Raw genomic sequence first — 26,941 nt, forward strand, 5'->3', positions numbered from 1 at the left:
ACTGCATGCAGTTTTGGTTTCCTTACTTGAGAAAGGGTGTACTGGAGGGGTGCAGGGGAGGTTCACTCAGTTGATTCCAGTGTTGAGAGGGTTGGCTTATGAGGAGAGACTGAGTAGACTGGGATTCTACTCATTGGAATTTGAGGGAGGATCTTATGGAAACAGATAAAATTATGAAGGGAGTAGGTAAGATAAAAGCAGGGAGGTTGTTTCCACGAGAGATAATGAGAACTGTTGGGTGAGAATAGAACGAGGGGGTATAGCCTCAAAATTAGGGGGACCAGATTTAGGACTGAATTAAAGAGGAAAACCTTCACCCAAAGGGTTGTGAATTGGTGAAATCCCCTGCCTGATGAAGTAGTCGAGGCTTCCTCATTGAATGATTTTGAAGCTAAGACAGATAATTTTTTGAACAGTAAGGAATTGAGGGTTACGGTGAGAGAGCGGATAAGTGGATCTGAGGCTACGAAAAGATGAGCCATGATCTTATTGAATGGCTGAGCCGGCTCAAGGGCCCAATGGCCTGCTCCAGCTCCTGGTTCTTATGAACAACACACACATAGCTCTTAATACTCATGTGTCCACATTTAAAATGGTTCTGCACTTTTTATTTCTGACTGTGAAATGCCGTCTTCATTTCTTGGTTTTTTTCACTTTTTAACTCCCTCACACTCAAATACACCTCCACGGACAAAGGCCAGCCACCCTTGAAGATATCACAGATCAGCCTGACCACACACGAACCCTGGATAGCGACAGGGTGACAGGCAGTTACAAAAACAGGCATGTTGTTTTAGGGGACGTTTTACAACATTGGGACGTGCTGTACCACTTTATATCTGGTGACGTTCTTTTAAACTTCAGAGTCACGGTTGCAATGCTCAAGATTGGCACCATGGAAAACTTGCTGCTTTCAGTGTAGTGAGATCTGACAAGTAATTTTGCATGATCTTTGGTCTTTCATCATTAGGCATGGGGACCATTAATCCGTACAGTCATTGATCTTTTTCCGTATTGATCTGGAAACCTATTGATCCCTGTACCCATTAATCTCAAAAGCGATTGATTCCAGTGTCCATTGATCCTTACAGCCATTCATCCTCCTGACAAATGATCCGATCAATACTACACCCATTTGGCTCGGAACATTAGCTGGAACTACTGTCTAGGTTTTCATTATAAAGTCACCAAATGGCCAACAAGCCAGGTGTATTTGGACAATATGTCATCTGCCTGAAGTGAGTGCTGTTGGTCTCTTTGTTAACTTGAAACTATATCCACAAGTTAGAATGACTGACCACACCTAACCTGCCTGCTTACGCTTAATATTTTATGTTTATATTTCCTGAGCCTTTATAAATGTCTGTTCACCTCCAATTTCTGATAAATTGACAATTCCCCTCAGGGAGTGTACAGCAAAGAAACTATGGCTGAGAAAAGGAGAGAACTTGTATTTATATAATAGCTTATCACATCCACAGAATATCCCAAAGTTATAGTCAATGAATTACAAAGAAATGCATCAATTGCCGTACTGGAAGATCCCCCATATTGTGAATGAGTTGAATGACTGGCTGGGCTAGTTTTCTTTCAATAGGGTTCCAGGTTGGCTGAAGATTTCAAATTTTTTTTCAGATTAGATTCCCTACAGTGTGGAAACAGGCCCTTTGGCCCAGTAAGTCCACACCGCCCCTTGAGGCATCCCACCCAGACCCATCCCCTATAACCCACACATCCCCGAACACTACGGGCAATTTCCCATGGCCAATCCACCTAGCCTGCACATCTTTGGACCATGGGAGGAAACCGGAGCATCCGAAGGAAACCCACACAGACGTGGGGAGAATGTGCAAAGTCCACACAGACAGTCGCCTGAGGATGGAATCGAGCCCAGGTCCCTGGAGCTGTGAGGCTGCAGTGCTAACCACTGAGCCACCGTGCCACCTATAAGTATTCCCGTAGATATTGTAAAACTGCGTGAGCAGTCGTCAGCTCAAGTGAGCCAGCAAGTTTCTTCAGTGCAGTCTGCTGTGTTGGTAATAGTGTCATAGAGTCATACAGCACAGAAACAGACCCTGCGACCTTGTTTCTTAACTAGTCCCATCTGCCAGTATTTAACCCCTAAACCTTTCCTTATCCATGTACCTGCCCAGAAGCCTGTACCTGTTGTAACTGTACCAGCCTCCACCACTTCCTCTGGCAGCCCGTCCCATACACACACCACCCTCTGTGTGAGAAAGTTGCCCCTTAGGTCCCTTTTAAATCCTTCCCCTCTCAACATAAACCTATGCCCCTCTAGTTTTGGGCTCCCCTACCCTGGGGAACGTAACTTTGCTATTTACCCTATCAATGACCCTCAATGCCCCTTATAAACCTCTATAAGGTCACGCTTCAGCCGCTGACCATCCAGGTGAAATGCTGCACTGCTGAGTCAGTTGAGAAGATCTCAGCATGTTCTGGATCGAGAATTGAATTGGAATCAGAGTAGAGGTCACCACCGAGCAGGGCGGTGGAGAGGCAACATGGTGACAATGTGTCACTTCACTCTCACACTTGTTCTTTTCAGCAGATATTGATTCTCACATCTATTTCTGAAACTAAACTGACATCGATCACTCAGCGTTTGAGTCAGTGTCATTGACACATCCTCAGCCTAAGCCAACATTCAGCTATTCCAAACTGATCAATGCACAAGTCTGGCCCAGCATCAGTGGAAGTAGCTGCTGGATTAATATAGGGTTTTAAGAATTCCAGTACCTCCTCCTTGGGAACGACTCAATGGTGGCACTAGATGTCGGTAAGGCATTCTCATTATAGGCAAAGTACTGATCAAGAATCTTCTTTTCCATGATATTTGATTTTGGAAATTTCCAACAAAAGATACAAATGTAATAGCAGATACCTGCTGGAACCAACCAGGTGGAGAGTTTGAGTCAGGCGGCCTGCCTTCCTTAGTGTGAATAACCCGAACCCTATCCCCACACCCTCAGCCTTCACTCTGGGATTTGCTGCTGACTCACAACGCAGCTAGAGTCTAGTCATGGAGATGGGTGAGCGCTAGGTCACCCTGGTTAGAAACCCTGTCTGTGTTCTCTGAGGCTTCATTGCAGTTGTTGCGCCAGCTGGTTAGAAATCTAGAACTCATCTCTCGCAACTCCTCCCCATGGCACCTCCATTCCCCCTGCTACCTCCACTTCACCATCCTACCTGAACTTCCCCATTCCAACACCATTCCCCCATCCTGCTTCCACTTGCCAATTCAACCTCCATTCATTAATGATAGCCCCATGTCCCAATTCTATCTCCATTTCCCATCCTACCTCCAGCTCCCAGTTCCACTTCGGTGCCCCCGCCCCCCCCCCCCCGCCACCACGCACACAGTAGGCAACACACTATATAATAGCAATGTAAGGTCCTGAAATGCACTTCAAAAGAACATATTCAAAATCACCTGAAAAAAGCTGATGCTTCCACAACAATAACAATAAGCTGGGCTGTTATTACCATAGCAGAAGTTTTACAGATCTTAGATAACAAAGTGTGGAGCTGGATGAACACAACAGGCCAAGCAGTGCTCCTGAGATGCTGCTGGGCCTGCTGTGTTCATCCAGCTCCACATTTTGTTATCTTGGATTCTCCAGCATCTGCAGTTCCCATTATCACTTTTACAGATCTTAACCTTCTTCAGATAGACATGCAGGTATTGAAGAAAAAAACATTTGACGATAGAATTATACCCATAAAGATGTCAATCAAAGTAAACACTCCATTTGGCCTGTGGAAACAAATCCCCAGCAGAGCCAATTCATTATTGAGCCCTGATGTTACCACCAGGAGAAGCAGACTTCCGACCATCTGGTTCTGTTGATATAGTTGTCAGGTGGCCTCATTATGAACAATTTTTTTTTAGTTCTGGGCAGCAATTAAAGGAGTGGGTCAGACTATGGCTCTCCTTCTCAACCAGCTAATGAAAAGGATCAGGAATGGATGCACATTGAGATCCATCAGATGGAGGGAAGTGGTTGTATGACACGTGATGTTATGGACGCCATATTTTACATTTAACATTATGTGACTTTACATACATCATTTTAAGTTCTTCCCTACATCTTAGTTTGACTACAAACTCCATTGCCTGGCCTCCAGCTAACACAATAACAGGCAGAACCTTTGAGGGTTGTATGGAATGCCTGCTGTAAACCATTCATCAATTTCATTGGTATCAGTTATTAAGAAGAAAGTTGTCTTGCAGAATGAGTAGCATCCCTATCTCTAAGCCAGAGGCCTCTGGTTCCACTCCAGGGCTTGGTGACCAACGCCGGTGCATCATGATGTGTTAAACAGATTTATTATCAATCTGCAAATCCTTCCAATATTGTGACAATGGCAGGTGATAACAGCAGGAAGGATGCCTGCAATGGTAGTAGATTCGCCAACTTTAGGTGCACTTAAGGCGTCATTGGATAAGCACATGGACGTACATGGAATAGTGTAGGTTAGATGGGTTTGAGATCGGTATGACAGGTCGGCACAACATCAAGGGCCGAAGGGCCTGTACTGTGCTGTTATGTTCTATGTTCTATGTTCCTGGGCAGCTGGACCATCACTGTCACAGAAACATTCAAAATAGGAACACAAGTCGGCCATTCAGTACTTTGAGCAAGCTCTGCCATTCAGTAAGACCGTGGCTGATTATCCACCTCAGAACCACTTCCTGCTTTCTTCCCATACCCTATGATCCCTTTAGCCCTAAGATTTATATTTAGCTCCTTCTTAAAAATTCTTTGGCCTCAACCGCTTTCTGCAGTAACAAATTCCACAGGCTCACGGCTCTCTGGGTGAAGATATTTCTCCTCATCTCAGTCCTAAATGGCTGACCTCCATATCCTTGATCGCTGGTTCTGGTCCTAGCCAGAGCCCCAGCCCACAATATGCAGGTAAATGTAAACAGTGCCACATTTCCCACGGCTTACTCTGCTTGTTCTCCATAGGAACCATCAATACAATGCCCTCCGGATGGACAAAAGCCAGAAATACACCAACAACTTTGTACAGCCATACCTTACACCAAAGCCTAGTCAATGCATCAAAGAGATGGGTAAGACCATATCCTTATTAAAAATGCTAAAATGATTCTTGCAAAAAAAAAGTCGCAGAACTACAGATTCTGGAAATCAGAAGCAAAACCGAAGTTGGTGGGAAAACACAGCAGGTCAGGCAGCATCTGAGGAGAAAGAAAGCAGAGTTAATATTATGAGTCCAATCATCCTTCTCCAGAAAGGAACAGTTCAGAATGTAACGGTTCTGAAGAAGGGTCACTGGACCCAAAACATCAACTCTGCTTTCTCTCCACAAATGCTGTCAGACCGGCTGAGTTTCTCAGCAGCAATTTCTGTTTTTATTTCTTGCAAAAGGTTCATGGATGTGTAACTTGGAGATAGTTTGATCTCAACTGCATTTCTTCCTGGAATTGAAATGTACTGTAAAAGCAGGAAGAATGGCTGAAATATCTCTGTTCTTTGGACTTAATCTTTCATAAAATGACAGAGAAGTGAAGCTCAGAGCAGCAATGAGGAACTCAACTTTTACAGCGAGAGATTGAAAATTCATTCCCCACTGCTCAAGACTGGGGAGTGAAAACCGTGCAGTGTTCAGTTGGTACAAGCTTCAGAGGTTCTGTTCATGATGATGGCCAAGGTGGGGAAGAGTAAATGGAAGTGAAAAGGCAGAAGAAGCAAGGAAAGAAGAGGATGAGAAAGGCAGGTAAGGCAGAGTAAAGCAGGCTGGCAATAGAAGGGGAAGGGGAAGACAGACAGGCACAGAGGTTGGTGTTGGACAGAAAGAGGAAGGTTGGGAAAATGGGAAATCTGGATGGGAGAAAAGTGGGACAGGGGTTATAGAGGGAGAAAGAGAAAGTGAGAGGCCAGGGGTGTTGGAGGGTTTCGGGGAGGGGTGAAGGTACTTAATCTTTGATTTTTCTCCAGTATATTTAGGCCAATGCACATTGAGCATGTGAACCTGTGAGTGGGCAGGGGATTTCTATCAGAATTTCTTTTCCTGATCTCTACACAGCAACCCCTGCTGTCTGTGTGACTATAGGAATGGAGAGATCTGGAACAAACTCAACTTTTCATAACTTCCTTACTCAGAAACGTTTCCAGTCAAGGGCCAATGATACTTGGACAATGGACCGGAGCCATTTCTCCATAAGGGAACAGAACAGCAGAGAAAACAAAAAGAAACCTTGGAAGATTCAGGGTGCATTTTCTGATGAAAAGAGGAATAGACATATATTTGTAGAGATCTACAGCACAGAAAAATACCCTTCAGCCCATCAAGTCTGCAATAGTCCACCCACCTAAGAATTCTGTTCCCATTTTCCAACACTTGGCAACTTGTATGATCTCACACCACAAGTATACATCTAAACACTTCTTAAATATTAAGGTTTTCTGCCTCTCCCACCCTTACAGGCAGTGAGGTCCAGATTCTCACCACCCTCTGAGTGAGAAAGTTCTCTCTCACATCTCCTCTAAACCTCCTGCCCGTTCCATTAAATCTTTACCCCTGTATGTGCGCTCGCATTGGGATAGTGGAGCCCATGAGTATGAAACACTGAACAAAGCAACAGTAAACCATTGAAGACTTTGATCCTATCCCACCACTCATTAGATTGTGACTGATCTGTATCTCAATTCTCCAACTACCTGCCTCGGTGACTGGTTCCCTTCATACTTCAGTTGAACAGAAATCTTGTGAATTTTAGTTTTTCCACTTTCAGTTGGCCCCCTTGACTACAAGAACTTGGGGAAGAGAATTTCACAGCAATGTTTCCTGATATCCTCCCTGAATGGGAAAGGCAGATTGAATGTTATTGCTGCTACTTTGTGTTCTGCAAATGTGTTTTCATCCTTTGCTCTACTCTTTTAAACTGAAAGTAAAGCTTCCTCTACACTGTCCTATTCAAAAGTTCCAGGACAGGCACAGAACTCTAATAATGATAATTGAGGATTTAATAACTGACTTGGACACTAGGGCAATTCCTCGTCAACATTTCAATGAAATATGTTGCATCCAACTGAGAAGTTAGATGAAGATTTGATTTAACATCTCTTCTGAAGGATGACACGTCTAAAAGTTCAGGAGTTGTTGACTACCGTACTGGAACATCATCAGAAACCACATGAAATTTTCAAAATGAGACCTGAACACATGACCTTCCAAAGCTGAGCTGTGAGCACATCCATTGAGTCAAGATCGTTGTGTTCTAGATTCGCCATGAGAGGAAGTGGCTTCAATCGACCCTATCGACCTGAAACACCTCAATTAGATCACTCTTTAATTTTCCACTGAAGAGAATACAACTTGGATATGTATCATGTTCTCATAATTGACCCTTTTAAATTTGCTGTCAATTCTAGTGAATCTGTGTTGCTCCTTTTCCAAGGCCAATACATTCTTTACTGAAATATGGGACAAACAAGTGAATGCATCATCCTAACCAGGCCTTCCTGTAGCTGTGGCATAAAGTCCCTGTGATCAATCACATGGTAATGCCAAAATATTTCCCTAATCCCAAAATATTTACCCCTGTTCAGAGGTAAAATCATAGAATCCCTAGAATGCAGAAAGAGGCTGTTCAGCCTATCGAGTCTGCACAGGCGCTCCCTGAAGAGCATCCTATCCAGACCCCCACCCTGTCCTTGTAACCCTGCACAATTTAGAACAGCCAACCCACCCTAACCTGCACATCTTTGGACTGCAGGAAGAAACTGGAGCACCCGGAGGAAACCCACACAGACACGGGGAGAATGTGCAAACTCCAGAGACAGTCACCTGAGACTGTGAGGCAGCAGCACTAATCACTCAGCTACGCTGTGTTATCTGCACCTCTGTCGCAGGTGGAATTTGAACCCAGGACCTCTGGTCTAGAAGCAGGGACACTACCACTGTGCCACATGAGTTCTTACTGTCTCGATGAAATAATAGACATGCAGCAATATGACCCAAGAACTGCCACCCTTTTATATCCCAGTCCACCAACATTAAATCTTCCAACTGCTTTTTGAATTACTTTTTTTGAATTTGTTAATGCCATTTCACGTGATCTGATATTCATTTTCATTTGTATGCAGATACTGCATCCTTGGATTCAACATATGCAGTTCCTGCTTCTCTCCGCCTAAATATACCCAGCATTCCGGTGGAAACAGACCCAGATGAAATCTATGATGTGAGTCTGTGTTTAATACTCACTAACAATGTACCAATGAATTGGGAAGCAGTGGCTTTAGTGTGTACTCGTTATTTGAATGCAGAATATAAATAGCTGGTTCATTCAGCGTCCACTCCTTCTTCATCATGTTTCACTATTTATTTAGTCCATGGCGAATATTTCGATGAGTTTTGTGCTGAAGGAGAGCTAACATAGTCCTAATTGAGCCTATCTGAGGTAAGGATTAAGCATTTTAGCCAGCTGTTGCTTGATCCAGATTTTTTTAGATTTAGATTTTATTGTCATGTGTGCTCAAGTACAGGAGTACTGTGAAAAGTGCATAACATTGCCTCGCATAGTGCTATCTTAGGTTCAAAGGTACCTCAGTACAAAAATACTTAGCTACAATGTAGTAAAAGAAACAACATTGAAAAAAAATATTGTGCTCATAGAATAAGCAGGAAAGCAACTTGAAAAAAAATTCATCAGAATGTGATTTTGAAATGGGTTATTTTGACATGAAGTTCGGTTTTGGGGCTTTTTCCATTGGTTTCTACAGACGGGATTTAATCACCTCATGTTTGATGTTTGATTATCCTCAGCTTTAAGAATATCCAATGCATTCTCAACTCCAAAGGCTAGTATCAGTAATTACTGATTTAGGAAATAAATTCTTCTGAGCGGCATATTGAAATGAAGATTTTGACGATGAATCCAATAAGCAATTTGCTCAATAGAACTTAGATGAAAGAAATGATAGGGGACTAAATTAAATTGATGGGTCTAAAATGTAGAAGGAGACACATTTTAAGTATTTTAGGATTTGGTTTTTGGACTGATTGGCCTGAACTTTGATTTTCTCTGATCAAATATTGAGAGTTTATCCATGATATACTTATCCTTCTCTTCAACAACTAGTGACTGCTGGCTTGGCATTCTCTATGTTCCATTTAACTCAAACATCGATCTCTCTCGATGTCCCTTTCTATCCAATCTTCTTCATTCAATCTTTTGTTTGAAGTGGATAACCAACATTATCCATTAGGCAAGTGTAAGATCTAGTCTTTATTAACTGTAAACCAATAGCGTTACTATGGATTTTTAGGTTTCATTGCCCATTATCCCTTCTTCCTTTGAGTGTTTGCAGTAAGGCCAGAAATATTTTCTCTATCGTGTACACGGGTCCGAAAACAATGTCTTAAGCGCCATTCACTATGATGGACTTGTGAGTAGAACAGTTTAAGATCTGAAAGGAGTGATACTTACCACTCAGGTCCTCCTCATAGTCTCTGTAATATTGGCTGTCATATCACTGTAACCTGTAACTACATGTTAACACAATAACCTGCATCTTCTTTGACAAGACTTCCTTCTTGTTAACTACCAACTGGTATTCCTCTACCCCACAAAAGTGAGCAGGATCTGTAAATGCCTACACTAAAGAGGATAGTGGTCACAAGCCTATCCCATGGTGAAGTGGAGTCTCCATTCAGATGCACAGGGAATGGTTTGGTTTTGATGTGACCATGCAAATGACAATTTATACTTGTGTTTACAATTTTACAACAAATGGTGGGTGGGTGTGGGGGGGGAAGCACTGATGCATCAATGAATGATACAGCATGGAGAGGCCATTCAGCCTATCATACTTATCCAGCTTATGATGGAACTATCCAAATCAGTGTCATTCACCTGCTCCACATATCACAATAAATTAGTCCCAATTTCCTTTTGAGAGTTACTACTAAGTTTGCATCCATTACAAATTTCAGGGAGTGCATTCAAGATGGTGGCAACTTTCTTTTTAATTCATTTGTGGGATGTGGGCCTCACTGATTGGCCCAGCATTTATTGGAGCAGCACAGTGGCTCAGTGGTTAGCACTGCAGGCTCACAGGGCCAGGGACCCGGGTTCAATTCCAGCCTCGCGTAACTGTCTGTGTGGCGTTTACACATTCTCCCCGTGTCTGCGTGGGTTATCTCTGGGTGCCCCGGTTTCCTCCCACAGTCCAAACATGTGCAGGCTAGGTGGATTGGCCATGCTAAATTGTCTGCAGTGTTCAGGGGTGTGTGGGTTATAGGGGGATGGGCTTGGATGGGATGCTCCAAGGGGCGGTGTGGACTTGTTGGGCCGAAGGGCCTGTTTCCGCACTGTGGGGAATCTAATCTAATCTAATCTATTGCCTGTCCCTCATTACTCCTTGATAAGGTGATGGTGAGCTGCCTTCTTGAACAGCTGCAGACAGTGCTCTGTAGATATGCGCAATAACCTTAAGGAGGGCATTCCAGGATTTTGAACCAGTGACAGTGAGGAACAGTGACATAGTTGTCAGTCAGAATAGTGAGTGCCTTGGAAGGGAACTTTCAGGAGACACTGCTCCCTTCTGGATGGAAGCTGTTGTTGAGGGAGTGGATGTGGTGCCAATCAAGTGGGGGGTGCTGCTTTGTCCTAGATGGTTTCAAGCTTCCTGAGTTTTGTTGGAGCTGCATCTGTCCAGGAACATGTGGAATATTCCATCACACTCTTGACTTGTATATCATAAAAGAATTCCCTATTCTTCACCACGTCAACATTTATTGCTCATCATTAATTTGCCATGGAGAAGGTTGACTTTCTGCAGTCCATGTGTCCACGGTCAGCCTTTGGGAAGGGAGTTCCAGGATTTGAACCCAGCCAGAGTGAAGAAACAGCAATATATTTCCAAGTCAGGATGGTAAGCAGCTTGGAAGGGAACTGGCAAATGATGGGTGCCCCATACATTTGATGATTTTGTCCTAAGTGTTAAAGGTCGTGGATGTAGGCAGGGTACCAATAAACTATTGAAAAGCTTCTGCTGGACTTATAAGACAGAGACAGCAGGGAGAAATGTCCCTGATTAAGAATGCAAGGTCTCTGTCTCTGGACAAGCTGAGCTTTAAGAACTCAGACCTCCTAACACAATGCAATGCTGCACCCGTTATCACATTTCTTAAATCATTGTCTGTGAAATTGTCAGATCATAGAATTCAAAATATAATGTTCACGGTTTGGCAGGTTCCACCACGGAGAATGTGATTCCCGAAAGTTCCTCACAGGAAAATGCAGCAAGTTCGAGTTTAGAAGAAGCCAAGGGGAACAATTACAGGGTGATTGATGACAAAAGTGTCAGCAACTTCAAAAAGTAATGAGGATTTGACATCTTTGGATTTGAACAAGAAACTGGAAGAGGAAGAGTGCTAACATTTAGACACATTAATCCTGTATTTTAATGTCTGTGTTTATTATATAGAGTTTCAGTTACATAACCTTCATTTGTTTCACATTAGGCTAAACTTTGGAACCAAGGCCCTCAGAAGTTAGACAAGCCCCAGGCATGTCCCTTCTGCATTTGTAGCTAGACCCTGAATACTTAGGGCTGTGAGAAATTAATCATTCTTTCCCTTGTTTCAAGCAATTTTCTTTAGTTTAATCGTATTTCATCTGGAAGAGCAATTAGAAGTGCATTAAATGTGGTACCATATTCAGAAAAGCTTATTTCATGAAGAAAGCTAAGCATATTATTTAATTCTTAATGGACTAAGTTGAGTGGAATCTGATTTCAGTTCTTTAATTGAGCTGCCACAGATGTGGAATAATTGCTTTTAGTAAATAGGATTTTCACCTCTCAACAAAGCAAGAGACACAGTTGATTTGATGCCTAAAAGGTTTCTAATTTTACTTCTTCTATTGCACACATCCAAACGACAGTGGATTTTATGGACTATTTGTGTATATTGAAGAAAAATATACAATGAAGGGTAAGGTGACAAGGTATTGTACCCTCTATAGTCTGATGTCCTGTTTCAAGGAATTACTCCACGTATCTTCCTTGTACTGAATCTAGTAATAATCCTGTTAGTTCTTCCACGGGATGTGGCTATCCCAAAAACAGCCACATTTGTACCCTAATTCCCCTTGAATTGAATGGTCTGTTGGGCCCATCTTGGACACCAAAGAAGACCAGCCATGTTGCCGTGGGTCTGGAATCACTCATAGGCCAGACCTGGTAAGGATGGCAGATTACCTTCCCGAAAGGCCATTAGGAATCCTGATTTCCTGAAGCAGGGTCTAGGCCCAAAACATCAGCCTTCCTGCTCCTCTGCTGCTTGGCCTGCTGTGTTCATCCAGCTCTACGCCTTGTTATCAAGGAAACCTGATGGGTGTTTTACAGTATTCAATGTTATGGTCATCCTGATTTATTAATTTAAGTTTTAAATTTCAGCAGCTTGTTTGGTGAGATTTGAACTTCCTCCCCACACTTCAATCCCTGTCATGGTGATACCATCTTCCCCTAAATGGAAAATAAATGAAAAGCTGCAGCTTTGCATGATTTCAGGACGTAGCTCAGAGCAGTGCAAATGGGAAGTGAGATAAATATAACAAAGCTAATTGTATTATGGGACAGCACTTGGGACAGAATTGCTGCTACAGACCAGTTAAGCCAAATGACCAGCTCCAATGTTGTAGACTTGATGTAATTCCATACTCATATGGAATGGGTGTCAGGAAAACCACGCATATTGGAGCTGAATTTAAGGGACCATTACTAGATTGAGTACCAGGAAGATACATGGAGGAACCCCTTGTAACAGAACATCAGACTATAAAGATACAATACTTTGTCACCTTATCCTTCATTGTATCGTTTTCAATATACACAACCAGTCCATGAAATCCATTTAGCTCTCTGCAAAAGCAATTTGGTTAGTCCCCATCTTTTCACCCAAGCTCTGAAAATGTTTTCTATTCAGCCAAGTTCAGATAATCTCTTTCCTATTGGAAAGCCACTGTTGAAATCTTCCTCCAGCACACTCTCTCAGGCAGTGCATTCTAGATTGTAATTACTCAATGTGCAAAATCTGTTCTTGTTAAGGTGCCTTTGGTTCTTTTGCAAATCACATTAAGTCTATCTCTTCTGGTTCTTAGAAATTATTCTCATTGGTGGAAAGGCTAACTCCAACTCCATTCATTCTACTCTCAACGGGAGTCACTCTAGTCTCTCCAGTCTGCTATCTTAACTAAAAGTCCCTCATCCTGGAACCATTCTTGTAAATCTCTTCTGTATCCCATCTTAGCGAAATGATTCACTTTAAATTTTCCTGCATTAAATTAATCTGCCTATTCTGCCAATCTTCTATTGAGACAAATCACCAAGTACTATAAACTGTCAGGACAGTCATAGAATTATTCAGCACGGAAAGCCATTTCAGTCCAACTTATCCATGCCAAACAAATGTTCTAAATTAATCTAGTCCTATTTGTCACCATTCAGCCCGTATCCCTCTAAACCCTTCCTATTCATATACCCATCCAGTTGCCTTTTAAACGCTGTAATAGTACCAGCCTCCACCACTTCCCCTGGCAGCTCATTCCATACACACACCACCCTCTGCATGAGGAAGTTACCCTTCAGATCAGTTTTAAATCTTCCCCCACTTACCTTAAACCAATGCCTTCCAGTTTTGGACTCCCCTACCCTAGGGAAAAGACCTTGACTATTCACATTATCCATACCACGTTTGAGTGTTATACGTAAATTCAGCAACATGCTCTGTACACCCAAGTCAACATCATTAACATATCATCGAGAAATGCACGAATCCTAATACTGAACCCTAAAGATCTTTCTGTATATTTTACTCTTGTCTGAAAAACAACTGTTTCTTGTCACTTGGCCGATTTTGCAAACATGGTGCTACTGTCCCTTTTATTTCATGGGCTTCAACTTTGCTAAGAAATCTTTTACACAGCTTTTTATCATGTCTTTTGGAACTGTGTCTACATCACACCAACTGCATGACTCTCATCAACCCTCCCTGCTACCTCATCAAAATACTCCAAGAGTTAAACAAAATTTTCCTTTAACGTATCTACACTGGCATTCCACAGTGAATCCACATTTGTCAAGATGACTGCTAATTTTGTCTCAGACTATCATTTCAAAAACCTTTCCCCACTAAGGTCAAACTGACCGTGCCCAATGCTAAGTTTATTCTTAACCTTCTTTAAAATAAATGTCTAACATTTACAACTATTCAGACCTTTGGCACCATCCTTGGATCTAAGCAAGATTAGAAAATTAAGGGCAGCACTTTTACCATTTGCACCGGTATGCCCCTCAGATATTGGAATGAATTCCTTCCAGTCATCTGATTTATTGTTTTTAATTACAGTCTCTGACTTAAATCTCCTCTGCAACAAGTATGAGCATATCCAGTATTTCAATGATCTCTTCTTTCACAATGACTTTGACAAGGTTTTCATCCTTGATAAATACAGAAAGTAATAATCTCATACTTTAGTTGTGCCTTCTGACTTTTGTTGAGATGTTTTTCCAATATCTTCTACCTCTATTCTTACAACTCTTTTACCCATATGCCTAGAAAGAATTTTGGATTTCTTTTGAGATTAGCCATCATTTTCTTCTCACGTTCACTCCTTGCCTTTCTTATTTCTCACCAACCCTCTGAATTTTTATATCCAGCTGTTTCTCAATCCAACATGTGTCATATCAATGTTTTTCTTGTTCCATTTTACTCTTGATCTCTTTGTTAACTAAACAGCTCTGCTTCTGGTTGGCATCAGTTCCATGGGAGCAAGCAAGAGCAGCTTATCTAGCAAACCTTCCCCACACACGTAAAGCTGGAACACAATATCTAAGCATTTTCCACCTGCTCATAACCATGCAATCTCTCACAGTAGACATATATGCTGCAAATGCTGATACAAGAACAAAATAAATGAGTCAGGAACAGTGGTTTCAATGTAGGCTCTTTCAGGAGTCGTCCTCCTAATAGGTTTATTGTGCTCAAGGTAATGGTTCGAACTGCATCCAATAGCTGTAATTGCTGCACTGTTAGGCCAATGATCCTCCAGTCTGTTTACAAGGCAGCTCCTGTGGAATTAGGTGCATGCCTCACGTAATGAGGGCATTCCTATTTCAGGTCTATTCCATGAAAACTGAGATACGGCTGTGACAACTGTTGGAAGCAGAAACAGGGAATGAAGTGTGTTCGAACACTGATCCTTTCTACTCCATGTAAGGGGCCCCTCCTCTCTGACATTACTTTTACGTCCTATCAGAGGTTTGAGGCAAGGCTTCTCAGTCCTGATTCTTGCTGGCCCGATTTCAGAACACAAACCGAGGTTGAGAAATTGTTAGCCTAGAAATACAAGCGCAGTACAAAATGCATTTGAGCATTTTCATTAGCAGACCAGTCCAGTCAATGTTCACTCAACTAATACCACATACAGAGAGACTGTCTTATGAGGAGAGTTTGAGTAGGTTGGGCCTGTACTCATTGGAATTTAGAAGAATGAGATGAAACCTATTTGACCATACAATATTCTTAGGGGTCTCGACAGGGTATATGGAGAGGGTAAACAAGATCATAATTTTAGGATAACTGGTCATCTATTTAAGACAGAAATGAAAAGGAATTTCTTCTCTCACAGGGTAGTGAATCTGTGGAATTCTTTACTGCAGAATGCTGTCAAGGCTGGGTCATTAAGTATATTCAAGGCCGAGATAGACAGACTGACTTTTAGTCAGAAAAGGAATCGGGGTTACAGAGTAAACTGTTGAGTTTAGGATTATTATATCAGCCATGATCTCATTGATTAGAGGTGCAGACTTGATGGGCTGAATGGCCTATTTCTGCTCATAATCAAAGTGCACTATTGAAAACATTAGTGAGGGGAATATTGTTCACACTGTACCTCACAAACAGGCTGTTGGAGTTGCGATCTTTGGAATGAGAGCTACACAATTACAAGCATCTGTTCTTCTCGAAGACAAATGCAGAACTTCTCCAATTATTACACACTGCTGCATTATAAGATCATTTAGTATTAGTCCCTATCTTAAATGAGTATACATTTATTTATTATATATGTATAGGAATAAGTGTTCATTAAATATTTCCTAAAATAAACCAATGTCCTTTAACGCATTTGATATCAGTTGCTATATTGTTTTATATTACAGTACTTATTTGGACTTGTTTTTCAAATTACATTTCCTTTCACAATAATACTACAATACTAAAATGACTATTCATTGTCTGCATTCAAAGAAGACAGTTTTCATCCAGTTCGCAATATTAGTTTTGCATGTACAAAAATATAACTTTTTCTCACCCCACAAATGACTGGGTATAACCCCAGACACAAAAGGGTTTACAAACATTTAGAAAGTACACAACGCCAAGAGGGAGAAAAAAAATTACACCATGGATTCAGGTTCCACAAATAGATGCTCGAATTTCTTGCAGATTCATCATTTGCTTCAATAACTAAGAAAATTATCTTCTTCTGCACTGCACCCCAAGTGTAACTTTTTAAAGATGCTCAGGGGAGGAAGTACAAGTATTAATAAAAGAACCCATTCAAGGTACAAACAGATCGGAATGCAAATATTAGCGGTGTGAATAAGAGTTAAGATTTTGGTAATCAGGCAGTCTATTGCTTTGAGAGTGTCTTAATATTTGTCTGGCATACTTTCAGCCATGTAAATATTGTCCAGATGGTTTAAAAAAATGTCAATGTACAGCCTGTGTCATTTCATTTCTTGAGATATCAAAGGGTTGTGTGAAGTGGTGGGGGGCCTGGGGGTGTCAGTTAGCTCAGTTGGCTGGCTGGCAAGCAAGATTGTGATGCAGAATCATGCCAGCAGCATGGGTTCAATTCCTGCACCAACCGAGGCTCCTTTCCCAACCTCTTTGCCTCACTGGAGGGGTGGTGACCCACCAACCAGCTTTCTTTCTCTCTCTCCCCGACGGAGCAGCGTTATGGTCTGGTAGGACGAGTGATATCCATAAAACTCCCAGTGAGATGGTCTTCATTCTATGGGTAATATCTATTCATGAATGATTGGCTCAAGCCAGTATTTCCATGTCCAAGTGTTTGGGGAAGCTCCTGCCTCTTCAGTTCCGGCAGCACCTCCAGGGAATCACTGTAGCTAGATAACAAGCTAACCGGGGCAGCATTACTGAAGCTTAGAACGAGGAAAAGTAGGCATTTCAACTTCTTGAATCTACTCCACCATTTGATATGATCGCAGCTGATCTCATCTTGGCTTCAACTCCACTTTCCTTCCCACTCTCCATGATCCCTTTAACTCATGACTAACCCCTCATTTATTGTGTTCTGATGTCCACTATGGTCTGGGGGTAGTGGAGTCCGTGACCTTTTGAGGTAGGTAATATCATTAAGTATTACTTATCTCAATCATCTCTATGGATGATTGCATACAGTGGTTCAAGAGGAATGAGGGACACACACCAAATAACGAACAAGACCATCACAGAATACCAGTGGTGTGGGAGAACACTTGTGTTCATTAATTAGCCTACTTCTCCCGCCATGTCACTCAATTTAACACCCAATACAAACCTACTCTTGGAAGAAGGGTGTAAAACTCCAGCTGTAGAACAACCTTCATTCTACAAATGACAGCCATGTACCTACCTTATCAGATCATAGTAATTCTATAGATGAATCAATCCTACAGTTTTTCATTGTTCCAGATATGGCATGCAACCCTATGCCCACAGCAATATAACCAGTCTGATAAATTCTAGCAAAGGCCTGTGTTGAGCATGTAGATAAAAACACCCTCAACAGTGGCAGGTCGGTAAGCCTACATTTTATTACCACCTTTATTTCCTGGATACACCTATATAATTTGCACCATTGTTCCATTATTTTTGACTTGAAATTAAAACATTTCCATCACCACCTACACAACATTCATTGCAATCTTTAACAAAGTGGGCAGTACAGAAGTAGCTGTATAAGGTAATAACATCAGAAACAAACTTCCAAAAGGGTTACATTAAAGCTCAATCTAGATGGCAGTATTCAGTACATGAGAAGATTCTGTACACTTGGAACGTAAAATGTTGTCAACAAGGAAATCTCAGTGTCACCTTTCATATTCCCCCTTTGTCTGTGCATGATGAATATAGTGGAATTTACATTCAACTTCTGTTTTGCTATGTGTTACTTAGGGATGAACCTGGGTCCTTGCTACCAGCATTTTCAACTATTCAGACTGACTGAGCTGCTTTGACTCAGAGCTCTGAGAGGTTGTAGCATTTGGGAAGAACATTCAAGTTCTGGCTAGTGCACCAAATAGCAGATGCATCAGTAAGTTCTTACCCAAAGAAAGCTGGGCAATTATCTTCCCTAAAATGCCAGGTCAGCTCCAAGAACAGTTTATAAATCACAAATTCCGCAACTGAAACCAACATAATATACAAGCTTCTGAAATTGGGCGATGTCATAGAGTTCCTAATGGGTTGCTTCTGAAGCAACAGATTCCTTTTTAGCAACCTGTGGAGACAATGGATTGGTGAGCCAGGCAATGTCCAGCAATGCATATTGCCTCGAGTCCACTTTGTCTGCATGTGCCATCCAACACTTCAGACACTTGTATAATCATAGAATTCTCATTTTGTGCTAAGAGAACTGCTACTGATTTAGGACTGTACTTTAGAACATCCTTGAGAGCAGGGATAGGTTAAGAGAAAAGGCACACGCACTTTCAGTTTTAAAATAGAATTTACTTCCTATATATTCAGAAATCAACTTCACTCTGTAACATATGTATATGCATTAGAGTCTCTATCTCACACAGTTGTATGAACAATATAACAGAATACCCCCATCAAAATCCATCCAATCAGACAGGAGACACAGCACAGCAAAACAACGAATCATTAAGTTAAAGCAGATATACTCCATGTTGTTAAATAAAAAGTACTGCAGATGATGTAAATCAGAAACAAAAACAGAAATTGCTGGAAAAGCTCAACAGATCTGGCAGCATCTGCAGAGAAAAATCAGGAATCGGAAGGGTCACTCAACCCAAAACGTTAACTCTGATTTCTCTCCACCAATGCTGCCAGACCTGCTGCGCTTTTCCAGTGATCTCTGTTTTAGACACTTGGTCTTGTTGACTGGTGGATCTCCAAGGATTCTGCAATTATTCCTGAAAACCATGGATCCGGATGGAAGAATGCTCCAAGTGGAAACCCAGGACTTTCCAAAATGAAATGCTGTAAGTACTCATGGGAGAACTGAGCCTGAGCCACTTGTGTTTTTGATAACTCATATTTGAATATTCTACCACTTCTTAATTCAATGAACTTTCAACAGGAATAGATTTTACATTTCTACTTGAACAGTTAAGTTTTGTATAGCTAGTTAGCCAGTTATACCTTAGTAATTCCATTAACATTAATTTTTCATCAACTGGACTACAGGGTGTAGGTTTCATTATCCAACACAATACTTCAGAGATTTAATAAAACATCAGATAAGGGAATACACCGGGTATTATACTCATTAGAATCAATGTTAAATTCTTAACTGCTCCTCTGATATCATAAAATCCCTACAGCGTGGAAACAGGCCCATCAGCTAAACAAATCCACACCAACCCCTGGAGCATCTCACCCGGACCCATCCCCCTATAATCTGCACATCCCAAGCCACTATGGGCAAGTTAGCATGGCCAATGCACTTAGCCTGCACATCTCTGAACTGGGAGAAAACTGGAGCACCCTGAGGAAACCCACGCAGACACAGGGAGAACGTCCAAACTCCACACACCGTCGCCTGAAGTTGGAATCGAACCAGGGTCCCTGGAACTGAGAGACAACAGTGCCACCGTGCTGCCCCATGATATAACTTAGCAAATTCACTCAAGGTAACGAGGGATGGATGATAAATACCAACCTTCTCAGCACTGCATGATTCTACTTTGGAATACAAGCTGTAAAATGGAAATTATCCCTTCAGTGAATTTAGCTTTTGCAGTGCAAGGTCAAGCTCATGACTAAAATTTTTACAGCAAAATATACAAAAAGTAATTCTCCTTATCCATCCCGAAATAGTCACTGCAAAACCCAGTTTCTACTTCATGGCAGTTCCGGGTCTTGCATTTATAGATAAATATCCCAGCTCAGGAGTTACTGAGTAACACTCCTATCTGATAACATGGCTGTTAGCATGGCATGAATTGTTTGTTTAATCACTCTCAGGAGTTGAAAAAGAATTAAAACAAAAGCTGTAGCAAAATCCAATCCACAAATAATAAAACACTCAAATATATATTGCACTTGAGCAGATCTCCAGTCTGCTCCACTGAATAACAGACACACAACACTAGTGCTCCAGCTGATGGTTACTATAATACAACAGCATGTCTTTGACATTTATTTCTAGCAAGTTTTACATTAAATGTTAAATATAATCGTTAAAAATGTTTATAGAGGGAGCATTAACATTCTCCTGATTGTCTACACAGTTTTGCATTCAACATCCTTCAGGGAATTTTCTCATTTTCATTCAAATTCTCATAAAATAATTCGGGGTAAAGAGCTTGGAGATGATATTTGAACATGTTGGCCTGCAGGTTTTGCAACTTTCCATCAATTATAAATAAGGATCTGTGACAAAAATGCTAAGTATCTTAAACCATTCTTCACAGATGATGTGGAGGTGCTGATGTCAGACAGGGGTGGATAAGGTCAGAAGTCACACATCACAGTCCAACAGGTTTATCTGAAATCACAAGCTTTCAAAGCGCTGCTCCTTTGTCGATAATAACCTGGTGTCATGTGACTTCTGACCAGAAGCAAGGTCAGTGCTGGTGGAAATCAAAAATCTGAGAGACAGCCATCCCTGACCTACCGACATTTGAATAGTTCTAACTGCTTAATAAATCATTATTCAACATTCATAGATATTGCATTTCTCTTTGATCAGCTGCAATTTTAATCTGCACTTTTATTAACTTAAAAGCTTTAATCTCAAATCTTCCAAAGTATTTAGCTTTTCTCAGTTGTATTTTAAGAGGAACTTTCATATATTTAATAAATAATGTTTAAAGTGGAATTAATACTCTTTGCCATGGCAATGTTTGTATTATGATATGGGCTAAAAGTTAATGCTTGATCTTGGTCCCAGAGTCTGTCTTTTTGGGGGTGGGAAATGTTACCGCCTAGTAGTCGTCTTCATTGAAAAATGGAAGGGGATAAAGGGAAGGACAGAGCATCAAATTCCTAACCACAGCTGAACATCACTAAGTCAGAGAGAGCGAGAACAAGAGAGAAAGATAAGTGGCTCACACTAGCCTGAGCTGTGCAAAAAGCAGCAGTTTTCCAAAGTGGGGAATTTTGTTAACCCATCAGTGCGGGACCCTTTGGTTCTTAGTCTGTAGATCCAGAACATACTACCTGGAATGGAGGCAGGACAAGGTTCCCTACGTCGGAAAAAGCTTCAGAGTAAAACCTAGAAAGCCACTTTATTCATTAGGAGATAGTAGGAACTGCCAACACTAGAGTCTGAGAGAACAAGGTGTGGAGCTGGATAAACACAGCAGGCCAAGCAGCATCAGAGGAGCAGGAAGGCTGACATTTCGGGTCTGGACCCTTCTTCAGAAATGGGGGAGGGGAAAGAGGCTCTGAAATAAATAGAGAGGGGGGAGGAGATGATAGAAGGTGGACAGAAGACTGACAGGTCAAGGAGGCATGGATGAAGCAGTAAAGGTGAGTGTTGGTAGGGAGTTGGGATTGGGATTGGTCAGTGAGGAGGGAGGAGCGGATAGGTTGGAGAAAAGATGGACAGGTCAAGGAGCCAGGGATGAGAAGGGCTGAGGTCGGAGGTGGGGAGATTTTGAAGCTTGTGAAGTCCACATTGAGACCATTGGGCTGCAGGGTTCCTAGGTGGAATATGGGGGTGCTGTTCTTCCTTTATTCATTAGTTCTTAATATTCAGTCTCAAAAAGTTTAATAAAACAGCAGTGACTTTATTAGGTTGGAGTGTACTTTTAAAAAAAAAGCAGCTTTGGAAAGCATACAAGTATGGAAAATTAACACTTTAAATAGCCTATGGCTCAAAATATAGTTAGGGGAGGTGATTATCCTAGCGGTATTATCACTGGAGCGTTGACCTAGAGAACTAGGTCGTGTTCTGGGTTTGAACCCCATTCCCAGCTAATGGCAGAATTTGAATTCAATAAAAATCATAAAATTCTTGAATTCATTATCAATTGTCAGAAAAATCCATCCATTTCACTAATGTCCATAGGGAATGTAACTGCCATCCTTACCAGGTTTGGCCCACATGTGACTCCAGACCAATGGCAATGTGGATGATTTTAACTGGCTGAGCCGGGGTAGTGATTTGAATTAAAGACATTTACATGTAATTTTTCGGATATCTGAATTGTGCTTCGAAAATGCATCTTCTGTCATCTCAGACTGTTGCTACAGCCACTGCTGCTATTCTCAGCTGGATGATACTTTATTTTACTCAAAGTCTTTAAAAGGTGTAGAATAAAATCAGAGGTCACTTTGATGGTCCAGGATGTAAATCTAATATGAAGTAGCCAGTTTTGGGGCACACATCCTTTCATGAGCATCCTAAATCATGACTGGAGTAAATGTCTGGTTACAAATACAACTGATGTTATCTACATATTCTTCAGAATGGTGAAAATTAAGAAATCATTAAGCAATATTTCATACTGACAATATTGGGAACTATTCTAAATAGCCAGTAGTCCAAAAGCAGAGTCATTCACTTTCATTATCCAAATTACTAATTTTAAACAATACAATATTGCTTTTATCTCCATCCAACTAGCATGGATAGAATTCAGAGTTGCACTTCAAGGTATTGCACTGGGATATAGGCAGAAACCTTAACAGGGCTTAATGTCCAAGCCAGGATATGCAGCCCAGTAGAACAGTATTCCCATTTGAAGTTTGGGACCTCATATATGGATATTGTACATATGAATTTCAGAATGTCTAAACATGTATTTTTCTCAAGATGCTCTGCTGTGTTTTTTAGAATATTTAGAATAGCTATTTAGAATAGTTCCCAATATTGTCAGTATGAAATATTGCTTAATGATTTCTTAATTTTCACCATTCTGAAGAATATGTAGATAACAGTTGTATTTGTAACCAGACATTTACTCCAGTCATGATTTAGGATGCTCATGGAAGGATGTATGCCCCAAAACTGGCTACTTCATATTAGATGCTGTGTTTCCAGGAATAATACTTATTCTAAGGTGGTATTACTCCTTACCCCTGACATACATGAAATTCAGGAACAAAATCTACCTTGCCCTGATTGCAAAGACTTTCAGGTGGCTATTCGTGTCTTAGTGGAAGAAAATCTATTAATACAGTCTGCTACTGTTGAGATCTGTAATTTGCATTGTTAGACTGGAGAATAATCATTTTCAACCAAATTTAAAATTGCATCACCAAAACAGTGGCAGAAATCTATTCTGCAGTATTTTGGAATTTTGGGCTATTAGTACAGGATTTTTGCATTGTCTTGGTCTTCAAGTATCCAACTATCCCAACCCAATACCGTTTCCAGTTTGACAGGCCGATTATAAATTCTGCAACACGTTTAGAAAGTTTTCATTATTGACCACTTTTACTGTTTGTGGGACGATGTTGTGCAGTTTGATTTCAACAGTTGTGGCAGTGACTCAACACACTTAAGAACTTTGGCATATTCTGAAGCTGTGATAACTGTTACAGATCAGCTTTCACTAATCTCACATTTAATATAGAAATCATCACCTTCACATAAAACGTTTAGAAGTTACTTCATAATTGCAAGCATCTTACCAATAAACGATGCCCAACTTGAGATGTTCAGTGTTCACAAGGTATAAATAACAAATAAAAGAGTACACTGTAACCTTTACTACTTCACTGAAAGTAAAAGCACAAATTATAGAAACAAAATATCTGAAAATGTTTTAATTTGCACTGCCACTAAAGGAGGACACCTGACATTTTCCTTGTGCTTTTAAGAATGAAGTATGGTGTAGATGATTTTGAAAAATGATGTGATGATGTCAAAGACAAATGACTGGAAAGTCAGCTATCAGTGCGCATTAAGTGACTCACCACTGTGTGTCATCCATGTCTCCTGCATCACCAGGTTTCATGCCAGTATTAGGCCAGTCACTCTATATATATTAAAATTACTAGTTGCAAAAATAAGGGCCAAGACAAAAATACAGTACTTGCCACGATCCCAGCCTACAATTTTAGTAAAATTACAAGTCATTTTGATTTGAGACAGTTACATGAAAATGTAAGGCTCTCGTTACATACATCAATAAGGTTAAAGAAACCTTATCTGACAACTGCAGTATGATAGAAAAAAAGCTGATGCACTTTCAAGCACTGTACTCCGAATAGCTCATCACATCATCTGCAAAACACCTTAATGTTTAATGAATCGTAAAATGTTTAAAACATTACTAATGTTGTGATGTGAGAAAGCTTCCAATTTGAAGGGCCATCTGAAGCCACCTAAGCACACCTAAATTTATATTGCCAGTCAAGTCTTATTTTAGGTGTTTCAAATGGGATAGGTGGTGTTGGATTTGAATTCACAACCTATAATAGAATGAAGCAAATGTTCCAGGTAGATTTCTATTGGTAACAAGATGTGGAGCTCGACCAACACAGCAGGCTAGGTAGCATCTGAGAAGGAGAGATGCTTGGCCTGCTGGGTTCATCCAGCTCTATATCTGGTTATCTCAGATTCTCCAGCATCTGCAGTTCCTACTATCTCAAACGGATTTCTATTGGAATGGTTTATGAAGCTATTTAAAAGCAGATGTAGAGGGGCACAATTTTTATTTAAACCTTGTTCCCTAGTATGGCAGATAACTCCCACAGAAAGTTGTTTCAGTCCAAAGTAGCAGGAAGACAAGCACCTTCTTAAACGGAGCAAAATTATGAATGATATGTTTATCAATCACAAACTACAATAGGGACACTGAGCAACCAAAAGCAATGGAGTGCAGGAAATTAACAGTGCTGAACAGGTCTCAGAACGTGGATGGCTGATGGAAATTGAAGAGTTTCTAAACTTGACATCTGTGATCATGGTCAACACTGCAGAGCTGGGGGAACTCAGGACGTCAGACAGCATCACAGGAGCAGGAAAATCGATGTTTTGGGTCAGGACTTCTGTTCTTCTGATGCTGCCTGATCTGCTGTGTTCCTCCAGGTCCACACTGTTGTTGACTCTGACTCCAGCATCTGCAGTTCTTGTTATCCCCTGTGATCATGGGTTGGTTTGGGAAAAACATGGATTCCCTGAGAGACTGTAGAGGTAGGAAGATATGCATTGGGCACGGCCATCAGGGCATGGTGTGGAATTAACTTACTTCCTCTCTAAATAACTGCAATTATAAAATCTTATCAATCAAGATTTGAGATCTATAAAATCACAAAAGTAATGCTTGCTAACTAATCTATATTTTAAATTCCACTTCATCATGCACTAACAGGCTCCAGTGTGCAAACACCTGTACAAGTCATAACCAATCCCAAAAAGGGTAGGATTGATGGGAGTGAATGTCTAAATCATGTTCTCTTTCCTGTTTTAGTGTAATTACCTCCTAAACCTATACAAAGATAATTACCCAGCACTCATCTGGTCTTCCAAGGCTAATAAACAGTTTCTGTGAAATGGGCAAATTCCAGGAGTTATATACACCCTGAGCGAAGGTTACTGCTGCGGAGTTGGATTGTAACTAACTTGGCCATTTGCTTTGGTTAGAATAGTCTATAAGCCCTTATTGAAGTAAACTATGTTGATGCCAGGATTACTCGCCAAAATCTTATCTTGAAGTTCTGGTTCCAGGCGGGAGACCGTCATGGAGCTATGAAACAGAAGAAAAAGCATACAATGTAAATCAATAGTGACAAAGTTTCCCTCTTTCCTTTTCATGTTTTAATCCCATCTCATAACAGAAAACTTGCTAAATGAGCCATGGGCACACAGCTCTTGGGCTTCAGCCAAGTGGAATCAGCAGAAATGCTTCACAGAGACAATCAAATTGATTCATTCTCTCATTTTGTTCCTCTGCCACAATTAGTAATCAGCACAGAATTGCCTACTGGGAGATGGGAAGACCTGAGGCAACTGGAAGAAATTGAACCAGGCTTTTAGGAGTAGGCCAAGTGAACAAATCATACAGGGAGTAGAAATTTTCCCAGTGAGCAAGCTGAGCTTCAACAATGAATGTTCCTGAATGGGCTGGTGGTGTTATAACTACAGACCATCGCACCAGATCATCGACGGATACACAAAGCTTTAATTTCAACATAAACAGGAACTATTGCTGCCAAAAAATGACTGAGAGAAAGACCCTGAAATATCACACCTGAGGAAATGTCAAGTAAATCAAAGGGATAGACTGAATTGCACTACAATCTGAAAAGTAAATCTCCTGGGAATTAACTCAGACTGTGAACATGACAAGAGAAAAGACATGGTAATAAAGTGAGAGGCTGGATGAACACAGCAGGCCAAGCAGCATCTCAGAAGCACAAAAGCTGATGTTTCGGGCCTAGACTCTTCAGCTTTTGTGCTCCTGAGATGCTGCTGGGCCTGCTGTGTTCATCCAGCCTCTCACTTTGTTATCTTGGATTCTCCAGCATCTGCAGTCCCCATTATCTCTGACCAAAGAGAAAAGACATGCTTTGTATATTCCTTTTTTCAAGAGTGTGCAAGAATAGAGGATAAATGTGAATTTAACCATATAGTATGTACGCTGGTAGAAGGAGGTGTACTAGTGAGCTAATATGCTCATGTGTACAAGCACGAGTTTGTGTAGTGACAGTTGAAGGACTACCAACTAGT

The 26,941-nt window shown here is 41.0% G+C and overlaps 2 protein-coding genes across 3 annotated transcripts in view; one reads left to right on the forward strand and one right to left on the reverse strand.

Moving 5' to 3' along the window:
• The window catches only part of LOC132210791 (uncharacterized), a 33,752-nt gene extending 17,590 nt beyond the window's left edge, over positions 1–16,162 (forward strand). Inside the window, exons 6-8 of the mRNA XM_059653201.1 lie at positions 4,992–5,098; positions 8,136–8,233; positions 11,249–16,162. Of these exons, the coding sequence (XP_059509184.1) occupies positions 4,992–5,098; positions 8,136–8,233; positions 11,249–11,269 (226 nt within the window). The 3' untranslated portion in view covers positions 11,270–16,162. The remainder of the gene's footprint in view (positions 1–4,991; positions 5,099–8,135; positions 8,234–11,248) is intronic.
• A 7,071-nt stretch (positions 16,163–23,233) lies between these two features.
• Positions 23,234–26,941, reverse strand: part of sfxn3 (sideroflexin 3) — a 51,883-nt gene continuing 48,175 nt past the window's right edge. For both annotated transcript variants that reach the window (XM_059652947.1, XM_048551501.2), the window contains exon 11: positions 23,234–25,958. In XM_059652947.1, coding sequence (XP_059508930.1) covers positions 25,862–25,958 — 97 coding nt within the window. In that variant the 3' untranslated portion in view covers positions 23,234–25,861. The remainder of the gene's footprint in view (positions 25,959–26,941) is intronic.

This window comes from Stegostoma tigrinum, chromosome 20 (genome assembly GCF_030684315.1).
Source record: "Stegostoma tigrinum isolate sSteTig4 chromosome 20, sSteTig4.hap1, whole genome shotgun sequence".
Lineage (NCBI taxonomy): Eukaryota > Metazoa > Chordata > Chondrichthyes > Orectolobiformes > Stegostomatidae > Stegostoma > Stegostoma tigrinum.